Source organism: Rhinolophus sinicus, chromosome 14 (assembly GCF_057876585.1).
Source record: "Rhinolophus sinicus isolate RSI-liver-muscle chromosome 14, RSI-T2T, whole genome shotgun sequence".
Lineage (NCBI taxonomy): Eukaryota > Metazoa > Chordata > Mammalia > Chiroptera > Rhinolophidae > Rhinolophus > Rhinolophus sinicus.
Window position 1 is genome coordinate 182,623,410 of NC_142514.1, and position 20,578 is coordinate 182,643,987.

General features: G+C 52.0%; 1 protein-coding gene and 1 long non-coding RNA gene across 3 annotated transcripts; one reads left to right on the forward strand and one right to left on the reverse strand.

Annotated features, from left to right (window-relative positions):
* Positions 1-10,013: 10,013 nt before the first annotated feature.
* LOC141572288 (uncharacterized) lies at positions 10,014-12,458 on the reverse strand. The gene is made up of 2 exons (XR_012497633.2): positions 11,611-12,458; positions 10,014-10,307 (listed from the first exon to the last, which is right to left on the reverse strand). It is a non-coding gene; the product is annotated as an uncharacterized LOC141572288 (long non-coding RNA).
* On the forward strand, positions 11,219-16,707 carry CDC42EP2 (CDC42 effector protein 2). 2 transcript variants are annotated; one of them, XM_074336669.2, is made up of 2 exons: positions 11,219-11,501; positions 15,104-16,707. In XM_074336669.2, exon 2 carries the CDS (start codon positions 15,570-15,572, stop codon positions 16,188-16,190), a length of 621 nt encoding a protein of 206 aa, XP_074192770.1. In that variant the 5' UTR covers positions 11,219-11,501; positions 15,104-15,569; the 3' UTR covers positions 16,191-16,707. The 2 variants fall into 2 exon arrangements, with proteins under 2 accessions (XP_074192770.1, XP_019593487.2); XM_019737928.3 differs by having other exon boundaries at positions 15,221-16,707.
* Positions 16,708-20,578: the final 3,871 nt, after the last annotated feature.

Genomic DNA, 20,578 nt, shown 5'->3' on the forward strand with positions numbered 1-20,578 from the left:
GAACAAAGCCCTCACCAAGGTTGGCCTCCCCACCTCCAGGCTCCAGCCCTGCCCCAGCCCTGCTTTTTGCCTCTTCCTCACGCTGGTGGAGAAGCCTGAGGCCCCCTCCCTTAACCCCTGCATGGTTGCCTTTTAAGATTCAGGCTCTGTCTCTAGAAAGGTCAGGGGAGAGCTGCTCAAGGAAACAAAACCCCTCAGAGCTCCCGTGCGTGGGAATCCAAGTGGATGCCAAGAACAGAACGGGGGAATTGGGGTGGTCGGGGGCACAGGGGGGTTGAATGGGGGGGTGAGGGCTGGGGCAGGGCCATGACTCTGCTCTCTGCTCCTCGGCCCTTTATCCTGCTCTGCCTTCTGCAGCTTCTTCAGGCTTGGTGTTTCCTTTCCCTGACCTTGGGTCACCCAGCCCGGCTCAGCCCGGCCCTGTCATTTCCTCTGGTGCTGAGAGTAGCCATTTGGGCTGATTTTTCACTTCTCTATTTGGCACACATTTCCTTTCCCTCGACCTTGGGGTTCCTCGCTGAGCCACTTGTAAGCCAGTCCTGGGTGGACACAGGTGGTCCCTCCAGACTGTGAGCCCTCTAACCAGACGTGGTAGGCCTTGACTGACTAGGGTGGTTAGATTTTTTTCTTTTTTTAGCATTTTAAAAATTGTTAAGATATAAAAATAACATAAACTTCACCATTTTAATTTGTACAGTTCAGAGGTTTTTGGTATATTCAAAATATTGTGCAAATATCACCACTAGCTAATTCCAGAATATTTTCATCACCCCAAAAAGAAACCCCATATCCATTTGCAGTCACTCACCATCTCCTCTCCAACTCCCACGGCCTGGAAACCAGGGGTCTACTTTCTGTCTGCATTTGCTTATTCTGGTCATATCATATACATGGAATCATACAATACGTGGTCTCATGTCTGGCTTCTTTCACTCCATTATCATGTTTCCAAGGTTCATCCATGTTGTAGCATGTGTCAGCACTTCATTTCTTTCTTTTTATTTTATTTTATTTTATTGGGGAATATTGGGGAACAGTGTGTTTCTCCAGGCCCATCAGCTCCAAGTCGTTGTCCTTCAATCTAGTTGTGGAGGGCGCAGCTCACTGGCCCATGTACAAATCGAACTGGCAAATCTGTTGTTCAGAGCTCGCTCTCTAACCAACTGAGCCATCCGGCTGCCCCAGTACTTCATTTCTTTTTATGGAGTAATATTCCATTGTACAGATAGATATACCATATCTTATTTATCCATTCATTAATGGATGGACATTGGGGTTATTTTCGCTATTGTCAATAACGCTGCTATACAAACTTATGTGCAAGTTTTTGTGTGAGCATGTTTTCACTTCTCGGGTGTATACCTACGAGTAGTGAGGGGAGGGGCTTTAGATTTATAAAGGAAGGAAATGCAAGGGACAGGAGGGAAGAGGAGAGGGAGGAGAGACAGAAGGAGAGAAGGACAGAGGGAGAGAGGGAAGGATAGAATGAGGGACCTGGAATGGTGCTTTGGAGCCAGACTGAGGAGTCTAGAGTCTCGCAAAGGAGTTTGGACTTCATCTGTACACTCCAGCAAATCTCTGAAGGTTTCTGAGTAGCAGAGGGACAATATCCAAGCAGCATCTTAGGAAAGGACTGGCGGTGGACAAAGGGCAAAGTGAAGCCAGGAGAGGCAGGAGACCAGAGAAGACACTTTAGGAGCCATCAGGGGACAGAGACTCCCTGCAGCCATGCTCCGTTCCTATGAAAACAGTACCCCAAGAACCACCCCTCTTCTACATTCCTCCCTTGCCTAAACCCAACAGCGCATTGCATCTCCCTGTCCTCAGTAACTAGCCAGGAATAGGCATGACCTAGCAAAATCTAAGCACAATGACTACAAGGCTTGTGCTTGAGTGGTCAAAAAGACACAGCTGCAAGGGTGGAGCTGCTGCAGCCATCTTGCCGCCATGAGGGAAAAACCATCCTGAGTATGGACTAAACCAGAAAACACAGAGCCAAGAGCTGGAAAGAGAGAGGTCAGCGCCAGGCCATGTTGTCTGAACTCTGCTGAAGCTGGCCCCCACCCCCAAACCTAAACCACAAATACCATCTCCACATTTTTTTTTTCTTAAACCAGTTTGAGTTGAATTTTCTGTCACTTACAACCAAAATGATGAGGCCCTGAACAAGGGCAGCAAGACTGGTATGACTGCCAGGGAACAGACAGAGAAAACACAGCTAGGTAGGAAGAAAAGGGAATTAACCTTTCGGAAGACCTACTATGTGCACTTTCATGTAGAGATCACAATTTACCCTCCCAGCAAACCCTGCTGGCAGGCTCCAAGAGGTTCAAGGTTACTGGCCTAAGTAAATGATGGGGCTGGGATTTAAACTCCAAAGCTCTTGTCTCTCCAACCTGCCATGCTGCCCAACTTGGCCACCCACCAAGGACAGACTGTAAGAGGAGTCTCAGGGCCGCCCATGTGTCTGGGAGCACGAGGGAGGTGGGATGGTTTGAGAAGAGGTGCTCCAGGAGGTGTCTGAGTCTGTTGGGACGGGGGGGGGTTAAGGGGGGCACCCAAGTGGGTACAGCCTCCTGTGGGCTGTTGGGATGACAGGCGTAGCCCTCTGGCGAGGAGGGGGAATGGAGAGGTTGATCTGGGAGTCGCCTGCATAAAGCTCATTACGTTAAAAGCTACAGAACTGGGAAGCACTGGGGGGCCAGCTGAGGAGAGGAGAGACCAGAGGTGAAGCTGACATTCCTGGCCTTGCAGTCTGGAGTCACAAAGGTGGCCGTCACTGAGGGACTCAATCATCTGTGCTCAGGCATTTGGGCCCCTCTGTCACCTTGGCCTCTGTCATTTTGGGTTTTCTTTCCCTGAGCGGCCAGGCTTATCTCTGCTCCCTCTGGGGCTGTCCTGGAAATGCCAGGGCCCCAGGGGCCTAGGGACTGGCGTGACCTTGGATCCATCTGGGCCCACGGCCAGCTTCAGCTTCCCCCACCCAGACCCACCCTCCTCCTCAGGCTCCAGGCTTCCGCCTGGCCAGAGCCCGCCTGACAGCTGAGAGCCCTGCAGCTGCCCTGGTCCAGGGGCCTCTCAGAGGTCTCAGGGACAGCTGCTGCTCCGTGACCCCACTGACCCCTGATCCCTGCACACGGCTCCCTGAGAGCCCAGGCGTTTGCCCAGCAGCCTGCGTGGCCCAGGGCCCAGCCGACCCGTCTCCTCTGTCTGCTCCCAACACTCCCAGACCCCCCAGGCCCAGTCAGCAGGCCCCACCCCTGAGGAGTGGGAAAGAGGAGAAGCCTGGTGGCCAAGGGGGACTCCAGGCCCTGCAGCCCTGCAGAGGCAATGGCGGTCCCTGGTCCCGGCACGAAGCAGGGAGCAGTGGGAGGAGCACTGAGCCAGAGGTTAGAAGGCATGGCCATTCTTGATCCCAACAGACTCCCCGCAAGGCCCACTTTCCCCAAGATGACCTAAGTACCCTTCCAGGGTTCTGCCCCTTGGAATATTTTTGGTAACAGTGATTTACCTCTGGGGATCATTGTCAAAAGGCTAGAAATCAGGAGCTGGAGGGCGTGGAGAATTCTTTGCCATGTCCACTCTCATAACCTGTTTGAAATATTGCCATGAGCATAGATTACTTTTTTTTTAACTTCTTTTTATTTAAGTGTGTTTTTCCAGAACCCATCAGCTCCAAGTCAAGTCAATTAGTTGTTTCAATCTAGTTGTGGAGGGTGCAGCTCACAGTGGCCCATGTGAGGATCAAATCAGCAACCTTGTTTTTAAGAGCACCACACTGTAACAAACTGAACTAACCGACCGCCCCTGGATTACTTTCTTTTTTATATAAATTTTATTGAGGAATATTGGGGAACAGTGTGTTTCTCCAGGGCTCATCAGCTCCAAGTTGTTGCCCTTCAATCTAGTTGTGGAGGGCGCAGCTCAGCTCCAAGTCCAGTCGCTGTTTTCCATCTTTAGTTGCTGGGGCACAGCCCACCATCCCATGTGGGAATTGAACCAGCAACCTTGTTGAGAGCTCGCACTTTAACCAGCTGAGCCATCCAGTCGCCCATCCGGAAGTTCAGGGGCAGCTTGTTGTCTTCAATCTAGTTGTGGAGGGTGCAACTCACTGGCCTGGCCCATGTGGGAATCGAACCAGCAACCCTGTTGTTCAGAGCTCACTCTCCAACCAACTGAGCCATCCGGCCGCTCTGGATTACTTTTAAAGAAAGAAAAAAGTATATACACAACTTCTGCACCCCTGTGCACCTCAGCTCTCCATGTCCTGTCACATCAGTAATGCCTTCCCTGAAAGCTGGTCTCACAAGAGCTGCGCTTTGTGCCTCAGAGAAGTTGCTGAGTCCAGGCTCTTCTACTTCTGGAACGCTTGTCTCCCATAACCCCTTTCTGGCTGTCCCCAGCATCTTGCCATTCATTCATTCATTCATTCATTCATTCATTCATTCGTTGGGTACCTACTACCTGGTACGCACTCTGGGGAGACAATGGTTGTCATGGTCCAGTGTGGGGCAGACATGAGTCAAACGACTGTGGCACAGGGAGGACAGGGTCCAGAGTTTCTCCAAGGGTATGACAAGGGAACTTGACATCGACTGGGGATCTCAGAGGCTTCCCTGAGCAGAAGACACCACAACTGAGAGCTGCAGGATGCACAGAGCGAGCACAAGGGGCCTGCCCCTGGGGCCTGGGCGTGGCTGTTGGGCCGACAGTCCAGTGTCTGAAACAGAGGGAATGAAGCGGTGGCTTGAGGCTGGAGAGGCCAGCAGGGGCCCTGCCCAGGCTTTGTGGCACTGAAGCGTGTAAGCAGGGGCACGTGGCCATCAGGTGGGTGTTTTACATCAGTCATGATGTGAGGGGGAGAAGGGGCAGGTGGCACATCATCTTCACCCCCAGAATCTTCCATCTTCCCTGGTGGCCCTACCAATCTCCCCTTCCTCTCCTGCCCCCCCACCGCCCAAGTCATCAGCCTGGACTGGGCCTGACCCCCCTGCTCCTCCCTCCGTGGCCCTTGTCTGTCACCAAATTCCAATCTTTTGACCTCATTATCTCCAACTCCGGCTTTTACACCACAGCTCAGAGTCAAGTTCTGTGTCTCTCCTGAACCAACTGTCCCCAGAGTGTCCTCTACCCCCAGTCAGGCCTCCCTCCAGGTTGCCCTCCCCAAAGCAGACTTCCTAAGTGCAATTCTGCCTCCGATTCATGGAAAAGGCAATTTGAGTGGCCCCGAAGCCTCTGAAAAGACAGTCAAACTCACTTAATCATGAGAGAAACACAAACTGAAACTACACTGAGGTTCCCTTGGCTTTGTTTAGTGTTTACCTGTCAGCCTGGCAAACATCAAAAAAGTGGAGCATGAGGTGCTTCCTGATGAGCCTGAGGCGAAATGGGCTCCATGGTTCGTGCAGGAGGCCTGGTTACCTGGCCCACCTCCTGAGAAGGACAAGCAGACAGAGCTGACCAAAGGACAACTACACATGCCATTTGACCCCCCCAGTCCCTAGGAATTTATTCCGTGAGCTATGCTCACGTGTGGGTGAAACAGCATTTGTCCAAGGTGACTCACTGTGGTACAGCTTGTCATAGGAAAGGGTGAGGAACAACCGAAATCCATCAGCTGTGATTGACTTATGTAAATTATGGCACAACCGTTAAAAAGCAAAACCCAGGACACAGTCTGTGTACTGATATGGAGTGGTCAGAAATATAATGTTAACTGAAAAAACACAGTGTTAACTGAAGAAAGCAAGGTGCAATACAGTGTGACTGCAGAGGCTCAATAAAATGTGGTTTCCTGTGGCCCCTCAGCCTCAACCCTATTGCCCCCAACAAGGGGGCCTGCCCTTCCTCCATCCCTACCAGGGCCTGCAGTACTTTGGGACTCTATCTGTCTAAACATTGCCATTTGTGTGAAAAAGATGGGAAGGGCTTTGCTTGCATTTGCAAAGACTATTACTAGAAGTGTTTATAAGAAACAGATAACACAGGTTGTCTATGGGAAGGAGAACTGGTGCCTGGGGAACAGGGGTAAGAGAAAGACTTTTTGCCTCTTATGACTTCTGGAGTTTGAACCACATGAAAACAATTACCATGTCTATAAAGTAACTTAAATGAAAAAATTCAATTCTGATCATGACACACCTCTACACCAATCCTTGACTCCCTTTCTGTGACATTCAGCAGCAGTCACGAGCTACTGCCTGCCTTGAATTATTCTTTAATGGGAAAGAGTCTCAGTGGCAAGTGACAGAAAGCCAATTCCAACTGGATTAGACAAAAATTGTAATTTGTTGGTCCATACAATGGATGTCTGCTTCAGGCGTGGCTGGATCCAGGAACACAAGCAATGTCATTGAGATTAATTCTCTTTGCTCTGATTTTCTCTGTGCTGGCTTTATTCTCAGACATGATCTTTCCTCGGGGTGGTAGAGCTGGTCACCAGCAGCCCTAGGTTCACATTTTAGCATTTGTAACCCTAAGAGTCCCAGCAAGTCCCCAAGCTGAATTTCATTAGTGTCATATGCCCACCCCTGAACCATCCCTATGACTCAGGTTGGATAGGTCAGGGTCTCAGATCTATTTTTAGAGACCTTCCTCCAGGTCTCAATCACAGGGCTCACTCACACCAGAGACTCTGGAATATTGAGGGCGGTCACCAAATAAGAGGGCTGGATGCTGGGAAAGGAAAACAGTGCTTTCCCCCTCTCCCACGCCATGGTCCACTGGACATCTGTTTTCTGATCACTTGTACTCCTCCTGACCTTTGCCTCTGCCTCTGCCTGCTCCCCCTAGAATATCCTTCCCTTCCTCTACCTGGCAAACTCCTACTCATCCATTACTACCCCGCTCAAATATCACCTCTTCCTTGAAGCCTTCCTAACTCTCCCATCTGTTTCCACAGCTCTAGTAGAACAAATCCTCACTGCTGTTCTTTTTGGTCTTCATTCAATCCCCAGTCACTGACCAAGCCTCATCCATGCTGGTCTGGGATAAATAGAGGTGAATCATAGCCGGCCTCTGCCCTCAAGGATCTCCACTGTGGACAGAATATGCTGTTTTAGAACTGGTTATTTGTTTCACTTAGGACTATCTGTTCCCTAAGAGCTGGGGCCCCAGCCTTGGCCATCTGTGTCTTCTCTAGTCCAGGACAGCCCAGGCACAAGGTAGACGCGAATATGAATTTTCAAAATGAATAATAAGGTGCCTTGAAGGGGGAGGAGAGAAGTGTTGAAAACGGCCTTTGCTGACTCTGTTTCCCAGGTCAAAGGACAGCAGTGCGGCCTGGGCACTCCAAGAGGCCCCAGGGAGGAAGTGCTGGGGCTGGTCCCTGCTAGCACAGGGCTGTCACCACTCTGGAAACCCCCATGGCCCTGGCCTGGAGCCAAAATCCAGACCCAGAGGAAAGTTCCCCCAGGGAGGCCCTGTTACCAAATTCCCAAGGAGGGGTCCAAGGCAGAGGCTGAGGGTAGTTGTGAGGGGACACCCATCTCAAATCCCAGCCTCTGACGGATCAGAGTTCTCTGAAGGGGGGTGAAGAGTGAGGAGGGCAGGGCTGGAGTTGGCGGGAGCCCAGGGAAGGAAGGAAACAAGAAACAATCAAGGAAAAATCCTGGGGTTGGCTCAGGCCACAGAGCCCTGCAGGCTGAGCTCAGGCTGGGATGGAAAAGGCTTCCTGGGGCTGGTGGCGGGTGGTGGAGCTGAGGCACCTCCAGAGAGCTTATCTCTTCTCACTGCCCTCCTCCAAATCCCCCCAAGATTACCTTCCCTTGTGACTTATCCCCAGATTCCTGGTTCCCATCATTCCACCTGCCTCCCAGGGCCCTAGGTTCCTGGTTAAGTCTGGCCATGGAGAGCTGGTTCCAGCATAAGGGACTTTCCCTGCTGGTCCCTCCATCCTCCACAGCTAACCTTGGAAGAGGGGGCTTCTGACTCTCTCCCCTGGGCCCATGAGGGCTGGGCCTGCTGACGTGGATGATTTCCAGGAAGAAGGGGCTGGGAAGGGAAGGAAGGGCTGAGTCAGTCCTTGTGTGGTGCTTACAGGGCCCTGTGTTGGGGGAGCAAACGTGGGTTTGAAGAGGACAGATTGGGCCCATCCCAGGGTGGGGAGAGGATCCAGACTGAGGAGAAGGAAGTTGAATACTTCATTCAGGGTGTTCTCCATTGCAACCTTCCTTTCCTCTAACCCCTCCCAAATGTCCTTCAGGATCCTGCCCCCTCAGCCACCAGAGTGTCCAGGAACGCTTCCAGCAAGAACAGCCCAGGTCCTGGCTGAGACATCAGACCCTGGACATGGAATGCAGGCTGGGGTGATGGTGGGGCCAGTGGGCGGGGCGATTGGCCTGAGTGTCCATTGGGTCAGAAATGCAGGACACCCCAGCTATCCCCTGGCTCAGAAACCCAACCTCCCCGCCCAAACTCAGGCCCTTACACAAAACCTGAGGAGTTGCATAAAAATGCCAGTTTTAGTAAATGAAATCCTGTTTCCTAAACGCTCATTAATTGCAGGGCTCCCATGGTAACTGGGAGTGTGCACAAAGGTCCTATCCATTCAGCAGATCCAGGAGGAGCTGGCAGCAAGCTCCCTAGGGCTTCCTCTGGCCCCAGCCAACTGACATAACCTCATCTGGGAACGGGGAGAATGAACCATCGACCTGAGTGCTTGTGAAGCCCAGAACCCACCCCAAGGCACAAATCACACCTTGGACGTGGGCTTTGTGGGGACCCCTTGCTTTGGCTGAGGGCAGGAGCATACCAAGCAGCATGGGGTGGAAACCTGTCACATCCAGGTGGGCTTAAAACAGTCCCCAGAGCACAGATGGAGATTCCTCTGGCTTTGGTCCCTGGTTGGGAGCCCTGGCCTGGCAGCCAGACTGGACAGGTCACTAGTGATTGAGCGAGGGGAGCAGGGGCTTGGGAAAGGCTGGTGGGGCCATATCAGCCGCTCTCTACCCATCACTCAGTGTTCCCCAATTGTGCCCCCAGAGCCTCTCCAAAGAGCTCTGGAGTTGGTTCCCCACTTTCTGTGGCTTTGGGTGAGTGCCTTTGCTGCTCCAAGCTTCCATTCCTGCAAATTTCTGTTTTTGTCACCAGCTGTGAATGGAGCTCCTGACCCTTCCCATGCCCTTTCCCCCAGTGGAGGACTGTCAGTAAAGGGGCAGAGTATAGGGGGCTGCGCCGCCTCCACATTCCTGAAGGCTCAGGGGGGTTCATCATGAGAGTCATTCCAGGTCAGGTAGCAAGGCCAGCCCGCCCTCCCCCAAAGCTCCGGCTAAATTGTGTCCACATTGCCGCCTGTCATGGCTGTGTGTTCCCATCAACAAAACACACGCAAGTCCCTCATCTTATTTGGGATTCCCTTAACTTCCATTTAACAGGCAGGGAGGTTCAGAAAGGGACCGTCTTTTGCCTGTGGCCACAGAACAAGTAAGCAGCAAACCAGCTCAGCACCTGGCTCAAGGCTCAGGGCCAGTGCTCAGGGCTGGGCAGAGCTGTCCCCCCTCTCCCAGGGCTGTGTTGTGGAGGGAAGGGAAAGCAGGGTTGACAACGACTGGGGGCGAGCATCCTGAGGGGGGAAGAGAGCCCAGAGCCTGCATGTCTTGACATTTTCAGGCCGAGTGGATCACTGTTAGGACCCCAAGCTTCGGTTTCCAACTCTGTAAAGGGGGATCATGATGCTGGCTCTGCCCACCTCACTGGGCTTTCGGGGACAAGCAGTACTTGAGAAGAGCCATAGGCAGGCCTGGGTGGGTGGGTGCCTGGCAGAGCCCAGGTGGCAAGAGGGGGGAGATGTACAACTCTTACCCACCCACATCACAACTTGGCCTATGGCCACCATGTCCCCTCCATCAACTATCCAGGCCAGTTTTCCTCTGGGCCACCAGGCCAGTCCTGGCGGAATCCACCTGATTGATGCTTCCTGGGGAGTTGAGGGAGGGGCCAGGAAAGCTAAAGGTTAAAACCTGAAACTTCCCTGTATTCGTTTTCTATTGCTTCCGTAACCAATTAACACAAACTTGGAGGCTTAAAACAACACAAATTTATTAAGGTGCAGTTCTGTATGTTACAAGTCCATTACGTGTCCCACTGGGCTAAGATCAAGGTGTCAGCAGGGCCATGGTCCTCTGGAAGCCCCAAGGGAGAATGTTTCCTTGTCTTTTCCATCTTCTAGAGGCTGCCTACATTCCTTTGTTTGTGGCCCCTTCCTCCACCTTCCAAGGCACCAACATAGTGTTTCTCTGGCCCATCTTCCATCATCACAGCTCCGCTCTGCCACTCCTCTTCCATTTCCTTCATCCCCCTTTAAGGACCTGTGATATTACATGGAGCCCACTTACATCATTCAGTCAGTTGATTAGCAACAGTAATTTCATCGGCAACCTTAATTATTCTTTGCCACATAACAAAACATATACACGGATCCTGGAGACAAGGCTGTGGATATCTTTCAGGGAGCCATTATTTTGCCTACCCACTCCCCTTCTCCCCATCCTTCCCTGCCTCCTGACTTGGCTGACCCCACCCCGACCCCAGCACCCTTCTCTCCTTCAGGACACCTTCCGGATCTTTCCTCCCTAGGAGTCCCTTCCATATTTACAGCATGGAAGCTTTACCATCCTAGTCACACTGTACTGTCACAGCTGTCACCCCCCAAAAAGCAACGTCCTCTCCCCATTACTATCCAACTTCCTTTGCCCTAGTAAGCTCAAGTATCTGTCGAATAGCTAAATGCAGCAAGGGCACAGTTTCTTTCAATTTATCTACAGTACCCTACGTAGGGCCTGCCCTTCAATAAAGGTTTCTAGGACTGTATACGTGAATGAATGAACGAAGGAACCAATGTTTGGAATGAATCGTAGTATGGGTCCCACCCCTGCCCGGAAGCCACCTAGCCTGACCGCAGATATCAGCGTGCTCAGGGCACTCCCACACACTCAATGCTCTCTCTTCTAGCGGGCAGTAAACTCGTGAAATCTCTCACAGTTGTAATATTTTAACGCAGGCGCCTTCAAGACCTCATTCATTCCCTCAGTAGTCAGTGAATACACTGGTGCAGGCACCTCCCCGACCCAGCCTTCCAAGGAAGGAACGCCCTAGGACGCTCTGAGAATTCTGAAGAATTCGCTCTTCCGGTTGCCATCCTCTCGGCCCTTCTAGAACAGAGAGTTTGGATTCCGACGGGCACAGCTGGAATCCGCGGAGTCCAGCCTAGGCACCTGATGCCGTCTGGCCCGCAGCCTCCCGAGCTTGGGCAGGACACCCGCTGGGCTCCTGGACACCCGCGCGGAGCCGCAGAAGGGGGAGCTTAGGCGGGGGCGGGAGTGGCACGGGCTGTGGGCGGGGCCTAGCTGGGGCGGCTTAGGCATTGGCTCCGTGGGCCGGGGGCGGGGCTTCAGGGGCCAAGGTCTGCACTGTAAGCTCACAGCCGGGTTCGGCTCCCACCGCCGTGCGGTCCAGCTTCGGAGCTTTTGCCGTCAGCTGGTCGGCTGCCTAAGCGCTTCAAGGTGAGTTCGCGCCGGGACTCTGCAGCCTGGCTGCAACTCCAAAGGGGCCCCCGGAGAAGATCATCCCTGTGGCGCCCAGTTCCATCTTGTGCCCTGGCCCGCGTCTCACCTCCACGCAGGTTCTTTCCCGGGAGCCTCGGGCTCCAACGTGTTCCCTGCCGGCGCCTCGGTCCTGGCGGCCACGCCCGCACCCCCTCCGCCTGCGGGGGCCGTGCATCCAGAGCCCGAACTCCCGGGCCCGCTCTCCACCCTGCGCCGGAGCCCCACCCCACCCCCGAGACCGGGGAGCGCACTCCCAGTGTCCTGCGTCTCGGCCCTGGATGGGGGTCGTATTTTTAGCCTATGGTGAGGTGTCCTCCTATCTTTAGCCACGGCCGTGAGCGTCCTGAAACGGATCCGGGCTGGGCTGGGCTGGGCTGGGCTGCGCTCGGGCAGAGGGCGGGGAGGAATCGGCGCCGGAACCCGAGCTGGGGCTGAGGAGCTTGACCCGCGGGAGCCAGAGGCGGGGGCTAGCACGCCCCAGCGCTGGCCTTGCGCCAGATGGACACTCGGACATCGTCCAGGCCGGGAAGCATAGGGGAGGCTCCTCCCAGAGCTTGGAGACGGGGCAGCGTCCCCAATCGCCCCTTTTTCCCCATGATTGTCTGGTTGTGATACCAGAATCCCCCAAGAGAAGAAGATCCCGCAGACAATCCGCAGCTGGTACGCTTACGTGCGGCTCCTTCGGTGCTCCTGCCTGGAACCCGCGGCGCGCTGGAGACTCCGGTGCGCGCCGGGACTCCTCCCGGGCGCGGGGCGATAGAGCAGGCGAGCGCGCCACCTAGCGGCGACGGATCCGCGCGCTGCTCTGCACCGGGACCCCGCGGGACCTTGTGAGACCCCGCAGCCGTGGGAGGGAGATTCTGCGCAGGCGGGTGGGAGGAGGACACCTGGGGCCAGGAACTATTGGCTTTTGGTCTTGTTGGGAGCATTGTCCCCAAACCACCAAAATGCTTGAGGAAAGCCCTACAGCTATTTGCTGAATGAAAGACTCGGGCCAACAGTGACATTGGTGCTGTCACTTGCACTACGGCAGTAGGATCTCCAGTAGCCCTCTAGTGATGGCTTTATTATCAGCCTATTTTATGGATGGGGAAGGTGAGGCCAGAGAGGAACAGTGTATTTCCCAAGATCAGAGTGAGTCCCAATTGGAGATGGATTCAAGGTCAGCCTCCTGTAAGGTCAGGGGGCTGCTCTTTGAACATCTCTGGTAGGGAGTGGCCTAGTATTCCTTGTGACAGAAGGGGCTCTGCCTCCTGGAAGTCATTTTCTTTGAAGGACGCCCTGGGCTCCTGGGTACCAGTCCCCACTCTTCCTTGTAACTAGCTGGGTGACCTCAGCAAAGTTACTTAACATCTCTGAGTTTGAGTTTCTCCCTCTGTAAAAGGTGGTAATGACATCCAGCATGCTGTGTCTGGGAGCATTAAGATGGAAGCTGTGCAAGAGCAGCTGGAGCTCGGGGTCTTCTGGTTGCCAAATTTGAATTCTTGGGGCTTGATGGTTGCAATTCCCAGCTCTCCCCTGGGTGGTTGACACTGGCCCAACCCTTCCCAGCTAGCCTCAGTTCTCCCCACATCTGGAATTGGGCGGTACATCTGGCTCTGAGTGAGACAGCTGTCAGGGACGCCCAATTTGTTGTGGAAACACTCAGGCTGCCTTGGCGCCCCTGTATGATGGGCGGGAGGACCTGGCCCAGGTCCTGAGCACGTCCTACCAGTCAGCCCCATTCTCTCTGAGTGAAAAGGAAGGAAAAACCACCCCAGGACGTCTTGCCTGCCAAGGGGACAGATAGAATGTGTGTCAGCATGCCCCCCACCCCTGGCATGATATGGGCACAAATGTCTGTTAGATGAATGAGTGATGGGACCCCAAGACTTCAAAACACCCAGTGTCTCACCCTCCCTTCCCCCCAGCTCCTTAAAGCTGAGCTGGAATTCTGCCACTGGAGAGAGTCATTCCTTTGTTTCCTGTTAAACTGCAGGTGCTCTGGGAGGGGCAAGATGTCCGGTCTCTGTGGCTCAGCATGACTGACCCGGGGTGTCCGGTCCTGGGGTGGAGTTTCCTGAGTGAGAGCCTGGGCTGGAGGAATGAAGAGAGTTGGGATTCTGCCACTCCTCCTGCATCCTCCTTCCTCCTTCCTGCTCCCTCCTGCCAGCCCTCCGTCTCCCCCCACTCTGCCCAGGATGGAGCAGAGCTGGCAGAAGCAACCTTGCTGCTGCTCGGCCCCTCCCTAGCCAATTTCCCACCTGTTCAGCCTCGGACAGCCTGTAGATGGCAGTGGGAGAGAGTGGGCTCCTCTGGGTCCCTGCTGGGTGACCTTGAACAGGTTTCTTTCTTTGCCTTTTGTGCTCTGATTCTACATCTGTATCCACGTGTCAGGCCAATCCCCCACCGTGGGAACTGAAAGGAGTGCTTGCAAGGCTTCCTTCTTCTGTTAAACCAGTATGACATCCCTCCAGAGTATGTTTATTATTTCCATATTAAAAATATTATTTTTTTCTGATTTCATAAAAAATATGTGCACATAAATAATACTTGCTTATTATTAAGAACTTGAGCTTATAAAAGTATGAATAAGAAAGGCAAAGTCACCGGAAATTCTCCCATCTCGAGAGAACCACCATCAACATTTTGGCAACTATCCTTTCAACTTTACACATCAGTTTACAGTAACGAGACCAAATGTTACAGATAATTTTTACTGAGGACACCTTTCCTCCCTTTCACAGACCCCATACCCTATCCCTGTCCCCCACCCCACCCCCAGTCTAGGTAGCCATACGGGGAAAGGGACGGGAGCTGGTCAATACTTTCAAAAAATAGAATTTTTCTATACTACGTACATTTTTGCATTTTGTTTCTCTCCCTCTGCAATGCCTTGTGGGAATTCCTCCAAAGTGTTTTATGGCTCTACTTTTAAAATGGGGATGATAGGAAGGTGGTTGTGATAATTAAATGAAATGTATTTGCAAAGAATTCAGCCAAATTCCAGACACAGAATAAAGTCCCCTTCCAAAAATATTTGTACCCCACTCCATCTTCCCCTCAGGGGCTGGGGCAGGGAGGGAGACAGAAACTAGCCCCTGCCCGTAAGGAACTCTTAACCAGGAAGAGGAAGAGTAAAGGGAAAGTCCGAAAAGGTGAACTCACATCCAGGTGGGACGTGATTGGGCCAAGCAGAAATATCTGTTGTTTGTCTATCTGCCTAATACCTGTGTGCAACCAGCCCTGTGCCAAGCCTGGGTGGGTGAGACTGGAGCTCTCCATCCTTGGTCAAATGGAGAACTGAGACCAATCTGTGAGACCCCCAGGCAATTTGGCACTTGTCATGTCTTGGGTCACCTTTGATGTGCAACAGGGGAGGGGTAAGCACCCCTGTGATGGTGATGAGCAGAGCTGGGGACCCAGGGCAAGAGATCAGAGCCAGGACTTTGTATGGGACTTCATGCTAGTCACTCAGGTGCTGGGTCCTCAGTTTCCCCACTTGTAAGGGAGCAGCTTGGAGCTGGTGATCCAGGCCCTAAGGTACAGCAAGTCTATGACTGAGCATGTGCTTCTTCCAGGCTCCCTGCAGCAGAGCGGCTCCACTTGGGCTCCCAGGGCTGACAGAGGGGGCCCAGAAGCCAGATGCACGCCTCTGACCTTTGTCCCATCCCTGACTTGTTCCCTTGGTGTTTCAGCTCCTCAGCCCCGGACTGGGGAGAGACACTCAGAAGGACAAGACCAGAGAGCACTGCTGCCTAGGAGATCACCTTTCTGCTTCCAGTTTTCAGAAGAGTGTTCAACCCTTCTGGAAAAGAGTGATTTTTGTTATCTCAACCCTCCGACTTCATTGATAGTTAATCTTTCTTTTTCTAATTCCTTGGACCAACTTTGGTCACGCCCTACATCCTACTCTTAGCCCTTTGGCAAGTTTTTGGTGTCTGGAAACCACCTTCTGGATGTTTCTGATTGAGTGGTGAGAGGCCGTGGTCTCGGCCAGTGGACTGTCCCCAGCCTCGGCGGCCAGGCCTGGGTAGCGAGGTCGCAATGTCCACCAAGGCGCCCATCTATCTGAAGCGCGGCAGCCACAAGGGCAAAAAGGAGAAGCTTCGAGACCTGCTGTCCTCAGACATGATCAGCCCGCCGCTGGGGGACTTCCGCCACACCATTCACATCGGCAGCGGCGGCGGCAGTGACATGTTTGGTGACATCTCCTTCCTGCAGGGCAAGTTTCACCTCCTGCCAGGGACGGCAGTTGAGGGACCTGAGGCGGACGGCACCTTTGACGTCCCCTTCCAGTTTACCCGCACTGCGACCCTGTGTGGGCGGGAGCACCCGGAGGGGCCATCCCCTCTGCTCAAGAATGCCATCTCCCTCCCGGTCATCGGTGGGCCCCAGGCCCTCACCCTGCCCACAACCCAGGCCCCACCCAAACCCCCTCGCCTGCACCTGGAGACCCCTCAGGCCTCCCCACCAGAGGCAGGAAGTGTGGACATCTGGAGAATTCCAGAGGCTGGCTCGGCCCGCAATGGGCTGACCCCTGAATCAGAAACCGAGGAGCCCTTCCTGTCTCACGCCAGCTCCCTGCTCTCCCTGCACGTGGACCTGGGGCCTTCCATCCTGGACGACGTCCTCCAGATCATGGACCAGGAACAGATGCCCACATAGGCCCCCAGGTGGGCCAGGCTGGGCGTCCAGGCTGGTGAATGCCAGAGGCAGGGGGTGGACACGATCCTGGCCTAGAAGTCGGGATCCCAAGGGCCCGCCTGTGTGGTCACTTGCCAGCAATTTCTCACTTTGAGCCTTTGTTTTCCTCCCACCCTCTCCCCATGGGCAGAATATGCCTCATTGCTTTCCCTTAAAACCCGTGAGGACACATGCAGCACTCAGCCCACGGGTTCCTGAGCCTCGTGGGACACCTGGACCCCCACTGCCAACTGCTCCCCCTCCCCTCAGATCCCTCAGACGAAGGCTATGCTGAAATGGACTCCCCTTTCAGTTCCCTTCCGCCTCAGGTCCCTCAGATGCCCTGATCAAGGCGTGGAGGAAGAGGCAGGGCACAGCCAACCAGACTTTTGGTGTCATGTCCTGGACTGGGAGCGTGGCATCAGTGATCAATGTCCCTCTACCCCATCCCCTCCCACATGACCAGGAGTTCTGGTTGCAATAAAACTTGCTGCTCATAGTTGTGCTCCCCACACCCTTATCCCTGAAGGCAGGCCAATCTCTGCCACCTGGGCTGACCCTTGGGGAGACCCCAGCCCGTCTTTCTGCCGAGCGGGCCCTGCCCTTTGGAAGGTTGTACCTGATTCTGAGGGCTGGGGGCTGGGAGGGATCCAACAGTGCTGATCAGCAGACTCATCTCATCAGCGCTGTTTATTGAGCATCTACAGTGCAGCTGGCCTGTTCCAGGGGCTGGGGATGCCAGACGGACGCCATCCCAGCTCTCCTGGGGCTTACATTCTAAGGGGGAAGGATATTAAATTTGTAAGCAAGGAAGATGATTTCCAACGGTGTTGAACTATGAAGAAAATGTGATTGGGAATACCTGGGGCAGGGGTGGGGGTGGTGTCGGGACATTCAGGGATCAGACGTGATTCTGAGCCAAACCTAGGGCTAATAGACATATGCTCAGGCATAAGCAAAGGTACTGAGGCACCAGGGTGAATGACAGAGGAGCCGCTATGTAGTGAAAAGATCTCTAAGTCCTACCTAGCCTGTGTGAGACTCAGTTTCCCCATCTTTCCAATGGAGTCAATGATACCTGCCTTGTAGGGTCGTTGAGAAAACCAGGGATAATGTTTGGTTATGGTGTGTCATGTAAAGGAACTGGGGGCTCAGGAAAGGCAGGACTGGGAAGCTGGGAAAGCATTTTGCAGTCGGAACAGGGTGCTTGCTGGCTGCAGCTGAGGCGATGGGAGCTGCTGAAAGATTTTTAAGCTACAGAGACGTGGTCAGATCCAGGTTTTATTTTTATTTTTTAAAGAGGGCACAGCTCACAATGGCTCATGAAGGGATCGAACCGGCAACCTTGGTGTTAATTAGCACCACGCTCTAACCAACTGAGCTAACTGGCCACCCCAGATCCAGGTTTTAGAAGGGTCGCCAGGGAGGCCAAGTGGAAGATGGACCAGAGATCAAAGAGGAGGAAGCCCTTGCAGGATGAGGAGGACCGGATGGGGACACTGGGGACAGAGAGGAGGGAAAAGCGTAAGATGGGGCTCGTTGCTGGCCTCAGTGGTCCCCTTTTATTCTCAGTTGGTTCTTTTCCATCCTTTTGATGCTCTGAGTCCCAGACCCCACCTCACCCACAATCTTTCCTGCCTCCAAGTAGAGATTTCATACTAGAGGCAGAGGCAGAATTAGACCAGGAGACATTTTGCTGGGCCACACAGCTTTTTTTATGCAGATGACACATTTTTTTATTGTGGTAAAATATATATAACGTGAAATCAATCATCTTAACCATTTTTATGTGTATGATTCAGTGGCATTAATTACATTCACATTATTCAGCAACCACCATCACCATCTATCTCCAGAACGTTTTTCATCTCCCCAAAGTGAAACTCCCTGTCTATTCAACAATAACGACTCATTCTCCCTCCCCCTCGGCCCCTGCAACTGTCTCTGAATTTGACTTCTCTAGGGACTTAATATGAGTGGATTCATACAGTATTTGTCTTTTTGTGACTGGCTTATTTCACTTAGCAGGATATCTTCAAGGTTCATCCATGCTGTATCCTGTACTGAAATCTCCTTCTTTTTAAAGGCTGAATAATACTCCATGGCATATATACATCCCATTTCATTTATCCATTCATCCACCGATGGACACCTGAGTTTCTTCTACCTTTTTGCTGTTGTGAAGAAAGCTGCTGTGAACATGGGTTTGAGTCCTTGCTTCAATGCTTGTGGGCTGGATTGTATCATTCTATGTTTAATTTCTTAAGGAACCACCGTATTGTTTTCTATAGCAGCTGCACCGTCTTACATCCCTACCAAACTTTGTTTTTAATCTGAAAATTTTGCCATCATTTAGAGCAGGGGTGTCCAAACTTTTTTCAACGTTTTTTACCAAGGGCCATATGCGGTAAAATACACAAACAGCTGGGCCACTCACTCGAGGTGAAGTACGTATTGCCTCACCTGGTTTATTTAAGTAAACCAAATATATTTTTGGAATTTGCTGCGGGCCAACTGACAATGGATTGCGAACCGCAGTTGGCCTGCGGGCCGCAGTTTTGACCCCCCTCATTTAGAGATTAGGGGCTTCCCTATCTGTAGTGGGATTTAAACCCAGGTCTGTGAGACCCCAAAGCCTATACTTGACTGCAACCCTCTCCCCCACAGAGGGTGAAGATAAAAGGTGAGGAGCTGAAGGGCCAGCATTTTCTTGCCTGCTGCAGGCTCCCCCTCAGCATTTGGGTGGCTTGTCCCCCACATGCCTGGGAGGGGAAGACAAGGAAAAAGGACCCCTTCCTTAGAGCTTCACCTGGCTGGAAGGCAGCACCTCACCCGAGACCTGAGCTGAAGCCAGAGTAGCCATGAAAGGGGGCCATTCTTGCCCTGCGTCCCCTGGAACTGTTCCCCACTCACCCTGCATCAAGCTCCAGTCCAAAGGCCCTGGGAAAGCACTCGTGGCTGCCATGTTGGGTGGAGAAAGGGAACTAACCAGCAAGAGACCTGAAACATCAGATTAACTTAGGATACCTGCTTACACCTGGGATGGAGAGAAACTTTCCCTCTTTAGCTTGTTCAGTGGTGTTCAGGCACCATGTCCTACAAACACCACCCACAAAAAGGAATGCCCCCAAATAGGAAAAGTTGAATAAAGTGACAAACGTCCCTACAGTCTACTGTTTTACATGCCCAACACTCATGATGTCCTTACTCTGTATTAACTCTTTAAAAATAGTATGTATCCTCCCTAGTAGAACGCATCTATTCCTGTCAAGAATACAGTCACTTTTTCCAAAGAGCGACAACTCAAAATCTTGTCAATTACTCCATCTACTTCCAAGTCCAAGATTTCTAGATGACGTCCATTCCTCCTGCCATTCCTTTACAAGCCCATCTCAATATTTTGTAAACTATGAACTGTGCTGTAAAGTTCATTACCACCAATACACCCTATAGACAAGAGTGGAGGGAAAGAATAGTGGAAAAATTAAAATACTATATAAAATATATACTTGATATGTGAAGAAAGCGACAGACTTTTTCTCCAACAAAGCTGTAACTGGTAGCAATCAATTCCCTCTTTCATTACCCAGCTTATGTTCCTTTGACCTCAGCCTCTATCGGCTGTTCAGGGATTTTTACCGGGTGACATGTTGCAGACCCTCATTTTTAAAGAATCTGATCCCTTAGTGAATCTCCCCGTATAGAATTGACTTTTTCCCCAAAACTTTTTATTTTGAAAAACTTCAAAACTACAGAAACATTGAAAGATTAGTATAATGTATATCCATCTACCTTCATCTAGATTTGCCAATTATGACCATTTTGCCTCATTTGCTTTATCTCTGCATACAAGTTGTTTCCTGACCTTTTGAAAGTAAGTTGCTGACATTGTGATACTTCATTCCAAATACTCTAGCATGTATTTCCATTAAGTCTTTAGCTAGCTTGGGCTTTATTGGGCTTCTTAAACCTCTGGCTTCATGTATTTATTTTTGGGAAATTATCATTTTCTCTTTAAATATTGCCTCTGCCCCTTTCTCTCTCCTTACCCTCTGAGACTCCAATTAAATGTACCTTAGATCTCTCTATATATCCTCTATGCTTCTACTCTAATCCTGTATTTTCTGTTCTTTTGTCTTTCTGTGATGTACTAAGGATAACTTCTTCCTACCTATTCATTGGTTCTCTCTTCAGTTCTGTGTAATATGCTTTTTAACCAACTCGTTTTCTTTGGGTTATTGTATTTTTCAGTTCAAGAAGTTCTACGTGATTCTTTAAAAATTCTGTTGTAGAAATTCTTAATAGGTGCTTGTACCCTGCAGATATTTTTATGCTTGCCTTCACCTTCTTTAAACACAGTAAGCAGTGTT